Source organism: Pinus tabuliformis, chromosome 9 (genome assembly GCF_031772625.1).
Source record: "Pinus tabuliformis cultivar Carrire ecotype Pingquan chromosome 9, CPIR1, whole genome shotgun sequence".
Lineage (NCBI taxonomy): Eukaryota > Viridiplantae > Streptophyta > Pinopsida > Pinales > Pinaceae > Pinus > Pinus tabuliformis.
In genome coordinates, this window is record NC_142307.1 from 1297080765 (window position 1) to 1297086968 (window position 6204).

General features: G+C 37.0%; 1 protein-coding gene across 2 annotated transcripts; it reads right to left on the reverse strand.

The window, feature by feature from the left end:
- Window positions 1–255: 255 nt before the first annotated feature.
- On the reverse strand, window positions 256–3907 carry LOC149153308 (sec14 cytosolic factor-like). 2 transcript variants are annotated; one of them, XM_089439522.1, is made up of 4 exons: window positions 3750–3907; window positions 2681–3386; window positions 1778–2044; window positions 256–905 (listed from the first exon to the last, which is right to left on the reverse strand). In XM_089439522.1, exons 2-4 carry the CDS (start codon window positions 3050–3052, stop codon window positions 555–557), a joined length of 990 nt encoding a protein of 329 aa, XP_089295648.1. In that variant the 5' UTR covers window positions 3053–3386; window positions 3750–3907; the 3' UTR covers window positions 256–554. The 2 variants fall into 2 exon arrangements, with proteins under 2 accessions (XP_089295648.1, XP_089295647.1); XM_089439521.1 differs by lacking the exon at window positions 3750–3907 and having other exon boundaries at window positions 2681–3720.
- Window positions 3908–6204: the final 2297 nt, after the last annotated feature.

The window sequence follows — 6204 nt, forward strand, 5'->3', positions numbered from 1 at the left end:
TGTGCAAAGCAACATGGAAAGCAAGAGAATAAAAAAAAGCATAACCCAAGAATTGTGTGGAAACCAACCGAATTAAAAATATTTAACCCAAGAATTGTGTTAAGAGGCAAGAAGGCATAAAAACCAAGTATGCCCCGTTGGAGGCATAAACCAAGGAAGCCTCTCAGGGCACAGCGAAGTTTCTGTTTTCAAAGCTTTCCTCCCTAGAAAAGCCTTTTATTCGAAAATGAAGCTAGTAATAACTAATAAACCATATAACACAGACAACGTGCATAATCTTGAACAGAATCCAACATTATTGTACAGAATCCAACATTATTTGTAGGAGTTTGTATTCAAACAATATATTATCAGAAAATAAATTTGTTCATTAATAGTCTAAAATAACCGTTAACAAAAACATTAAATCCAGCCTTGCTTGAGAATGCTAGCAGGTTAGATTTGTCATTCCTCTGCAAGTTCACTTTTGTTTTTCCATTAGATCAGAGGAGCAAGTTACTCCAAAATATTTAGATCAAGGTTAGAGTCATATCAAGTTACTTCTATTACGTTCCTCAGGGCTTTGCGGCCTCATTGAATGTAGTGTTGGCAGGGATATCATTCCATGGTCCAGCATCAGAATTCTCACACCCACCGGGGCATTTGCAAGATCCTCCTAGAAATTCTGGCAGATTCTCCGCATCTACCAGCTCAAGAAGTTTATGTGCATAGTTGGAGCCATGTACTTCTATTTTCTTTTGGGTTCTTTTATCAAGCCATGGTTTTATGATAGACCATATTGCCTTAAAGGTTGTGGGAGAGTTAACAATTATCATTTTTCCAAGGTACTCAGGATAATAGTCTTGATCCATCTTTGATATCTTCTGAATGAAGTGCCGAACTTGCTTGCTCATATGCTTCATTGTCTGCATAAAAATTAGGCAAGCTCATTCAGTGCGATAAATGAATCTTAATTCAAAAAGAGAGAGAAAGAAACTATGCTACACAGACAGAAAAAAGAGAGTCTCGTTACAGTTTCCAACGACGATGTTCTCTCCTGCTCATTTTAAATTTTCATCTCATTGCTATGTTTGGATTAGATAAGAGGCTGTAGATTTTAACTGATGCCAATTCGACGGTAAATTCTGTTCATGATTTCTAGTTCAGGAGAAAGTTTCTAAGCCTGTAAGGTAACAAACTGGTCACAAAGAGGCTGTTATGAGTGATTGTTACACATTTTGTAGCCTTTTTCCTATATATTTGAAATTCCCTGTAACGAACATTGTATAATGTTGCTGATGATGGTATTTTTGGATTAAAAATTTTGAATCATGCAAAGTTCTGTGTAGACCCCCCACTCATCATCAGGACTCAAAACGTGTACAAAATATGACAATTTTCTTTAAAACATTCCTCCGTGTGAGCACCCTATGTGTTTCTGTGCGGTTATTGTCATGGGCATAAAGGGCACATTACCAGTCACAAAAAGACGGTCACAAAAAGAGACTTTGGAACAGCTAATTCTGGCAGGAATTCTATGACAAGCAAAATCTTTCCTAAATGCACCGTGTCCTCGAATCAATATCCTGTTATGGGCCTCTAAGTTACAGCTTCAGAGGTGCTTATTCCCACATTCCAAAAAGTATGACAAATTAATAGAGAGAGAAACTATGTACGAAATATGCCATATCAAAAACTCTGATCACCCATGAACTGTAATGTGTAAATTTTAGCTTCTAATCAACTCAAAATCTAGGAAAAAAATGGAAACAGTGGATAAAAGGTTTATATGACAAACCACTCCTTTAAGATCCAAAATGGTTAGCGATTGATTGATGGTCCTTCCAGCCTTCCTGGAACAAGCAGGGAATTTCCAATCAATAAGAATTTCCCATTCTTTGACATGATACTGAAGCATTCGATCCAGTGTTGTAACCTTCAGCAGCTCCTCTAATTGCAGCTGACCAAGCCTTTCTATATACACAGGGCGACCAAACTTGTCTATTTTGTGATGAAAGTGAGGATAAAGCTCCTTCACTCTCTTCCTTTCAGGGAATTGGAAGGTCTGCAAGAAACTAAAACTATTTTTAGATCCCAAAATCATTAAACAGAGAAAATAAACATTTTAAAACACCAAATTATCGTTTCGTAAAAGTTACGAATTGCGGTATTTTCAGAGAAATTCATGAACCTGAGCACAATATACACATACGTCAACATAATCAAATATTGACTCTAACTTTCATAATATGCACCATTTAAACTAACAGTACTAAAGCCAGATCTACACTTAAAAAACTGACTGCAACTTTCATAAAAATGTACAATTTAAAAAGAGGTTTGCAGTACAAAGCCATCTACCCAAAAGTTTCCAAGGGATGAAGCCTGGTTCTACTCTTGGTTAAATTTGGCATAACCCTTCAGACTATTCATCTAAGTTTTTTGTAGCCCCTCATGGTGTATCTCGTAGTACTTTGGTGAAACAATGGGAAAATAATAAATTTGTGACTATGCAAATTACATGCTGGGGGGCCTACATCTCTTTTAGTTTCGGGACAAGTTAATAAATCTAGCCATTTAGAGAAAACTGTGAAACTGGCCTGATAAATTTCTGTAGAGATAAAGAAATGGAAATTTTGTGGGCAGATCTGTATATTATTGAATCAGAACAAATTTCCCTAAAATGTAATCAGATGCGTACCTCTTTGATTGTATCAGCACCGATCTCTTGGCGCCATTCAACCATGGTCTCATACATGGACCTGGCCTTACCAACATCGAAGGAACGAGCCCTCAGATACCTCAACAGATCCAGCTCCGTATCTTTGCTGCGCATGAGCCCCGACTCCTTCAACATCACTTTGAGCTTCCTCAAAGCCTCCTCATGGGCGGGAGTTCGATCCTCCACATGAGCAGCAGAAGCTCCACCCATACCGTTATCTTCCTCACTGTCTTCCTCAGGCTTCACGCTGCTCTCACCCCGGGAACCGCAGTGCCCCAGATCCAACACAGGCCGAGACAGGGCCGATGTAAATTTCCCCACCAAATGGGCATCCCTCAGCTTAGAATACATTTTATATCTGACACAAATTACAAGGCCTCGAATAATACTATTTAAACCTTTCGAATATCTGCAAGGCTACTTTATAGACAAAGGAGCTGCATTGACCGCAAATGAAACTGTCAGAAATAGGTCTATATTTGTCCGTTCCTGTTGTGCTCTCGAGAGTAAAGTCTATTCCAGAGCTTAAAATCTGGTTTAAGCCCCTTCTCTCACACAGAGAAAACAACTGAAAATACCATTTCACACGCAAAAGAATCAATTCTTGCCCAAAACACGAATACGCCTTCCACCACACAGATGTTATATGCAGGTCCAAGAATCCTTCCGAAATGGGAATCAATGGCTGTAACGTAAGGAGAACCGCAGGATTAATCACAGATTAAAGAAAAAGCTAATGGGCAGTCGTGAAACGGCCAAATTCATCACAGCGAGCCACAACCCAAAAGCCAAGGAGTGGATTAAACTCCATGCATTTATGAATGCTGCCCAACCATCCAAAAAGAAAGAATCTAAAAAGGGGAAAAACTCTATCGGATTGCTTTTACTTCAAGAAATCAAGAAGTTTGCCCAGCATTTTAGCATGAAAGCCACGATACCTTATTAGAACTAACAGAAGCAAAAAAAAATAAAGAATAGAAATCAGGCATCACAACCAGAAATGGGGTCGGAGTAAGTAATTAGATGAATAAATGACTGAGAGTAATACCCAAACAACATAACGTAGCCGTTATAGTGAGTGGGTGATCGCCATCCGGTAGCCGTTGGCAGTCAGATCATCGTGAGGCGCCTGCAACCTGTCATTTGAAACCTAGATCTTCTGCACAAGGCTATTTATTATATATATACGCTACAGGGGAAAATAAAATTGGAAATTTATGAATTTGCGGGTTTGAATTTCATTTCATAGGAGCCGGCCTCTTGTCGCCCACCAACAAAATTGGTAATTACTTACAATAATTTAAATGGTTTAGGTGGTTGTCCTAACCTTGACCTTAAGGTTGACCTTAGTTCACGTTGTATTTACCTTCTTAATTAATTAACGCAAGTCTCAATACGAAAGGAAACGGGATTTTTATTTTTATTTTTCCATTAAATATGCCCCTATGGCTCTCAAAACAATTGGGTTTCTGGGTTCAATTTGTTTTTGGATGTGGTTTGTAAACTCCGGGACTATTACGTTTACAGAAACATTGTTTTAGGAAGATTCACTTGAACGGATCACATTTATAAATATTGTTTTAGGAAGGAAACATTGTTATGGGAAGATTCACTTGAAGGGATCACATCTCGTCGGCTCATTAACGGAGCCTAATCCCAAGAGCATCAAGGAGAATTAACCTCGTGGTCTCTCAATAGCAAGGTGCTTAAACGATGGGAACTCGATTGATTGACTTAACTCGCCAAGCTTTTGGGTCCAATTTCTTAATTAATTTGTAAGTGGAAATTTGTTTTTGGGAGAAGTTCTTAGACCATATAAGGATATTTAGTGTTGATGTGTAAGTCTTTAGAGTTATGTGGGATTAGGATTAAGTGAACTTTGAAGTTATACAAATGAATTGCATATCATTCTTATCGTGAAGGTGGGTGTGGAGGAGTGAAAGTGTACAATTGAAATGAGAATTTGTGACATGGGATAATGAAAGTGCATAATTGAAATGGTGGTGGTAGGCAGAGTTAAAATTTCAAACCTAAGGAATTCAAATTTGATAGTTTTATCAACTCTAATGTTAGTTTCGACCATTTTCATGAAGAAAATTGATGGTCACTTAAAAAAATTTCACTGTAAGTTGCCCATCAAATTCCATCTATAGTGATGGATTCCTCGATAAGTTTATTGGCTCCCCAAAGTCACACCAAATTGTGTTGTGATGCAGAGTCTAGGAACATCTAAATGGGATCTATTTGTTGTTTAATCGACAAAGGATTTAAAGTCAGGCTTCAATTGTGATCATCCTACTTCCAAAAATAATATTTGTATTTGATGCTCTCTTAGCGTTGGTGTACTTTCTTTCTTAGCCAAACAAAGATTATGTAAGATGATATTGCAACGAATAGGCAAACCATGCATTAATTTTCTCTGAAAATTATATATATGACTACGAAATTCAGACTTGAAACATTAATCACAAGAAACCCACATTACACATTCAAGTCACATGCATCTCATTTTCCCCTTTAAGTGTCACAAGAAAATAAATAACATGTTGAATTCGATCACAACCATGACATTAAATCTTCGTGCGAATTTATATTATGTTCTTCTTTAGATGATCGATTGTAATTAGATTGCAAACTTAATAAAATTACACATGATTCTAAAAATTGTTCACGTAGACTATCCTCAAGTGTTCTTCATGAGCACGTGTTGAACAAAAATAAGCTTCAAATCTTTATCAAATTTGACTTAGGTTAGTTGTTAATTTGAGAGTGATTGAGGATCAAGGTTGGGGGAAAAACACCATTACGTTGAGTCTTTTGTTGAGACGCATTTCCGCTGATTTTAGGTAGGAGCATTCATAACCCTTGGGTTTGACATAAAAAAATTAAATTAAAAGGTGGATGAAAATGGAGAATTAGGCTTTACCCAACTTAAAGGAGCAATTAAGAATTCCTTTAAGCCAAATAAACCCTGGTGGATGACTGAGCAATTAAGAATTCAACCATTAGAAAACATATAATTCTGAAATTTACTTGTTCCTTTAAAACCCTTGCAAGAAATATCAAGAAAGCCAAGATACTCTTCAAGCTAGCTTGATAGATCTTGCAAAACTGAAACAAACCATCATATTGATGCCAAAATTCATTTCAGCCAAGATCTTAAAACAATTCTACACAATTTACACAATAGATTAGGTTCACAACTCAAAATGCCATGAAAATTGCATAAACTTGCTTTATATTAGTAGTAAAATTCAAAATAAAGGTGACATGAACACATACATGATGAGAAAAGACAGATAGCCCAAGAGTTACTTCAGAATTCTTCCCCAAAATTGCTTCAAGACTTCCCAGCAATTCACCAAAAAAATTGGTAGAGTTTCCCCTACAACCAAGATTTTGTCCCCTTTTACATTTCAAAATGAGGCCTATATATAGGCCTTCCAGAACCTAGCCCTACCCTAAACTACTAGTAGTATATGAAAAACCACTCAAGTTTATTA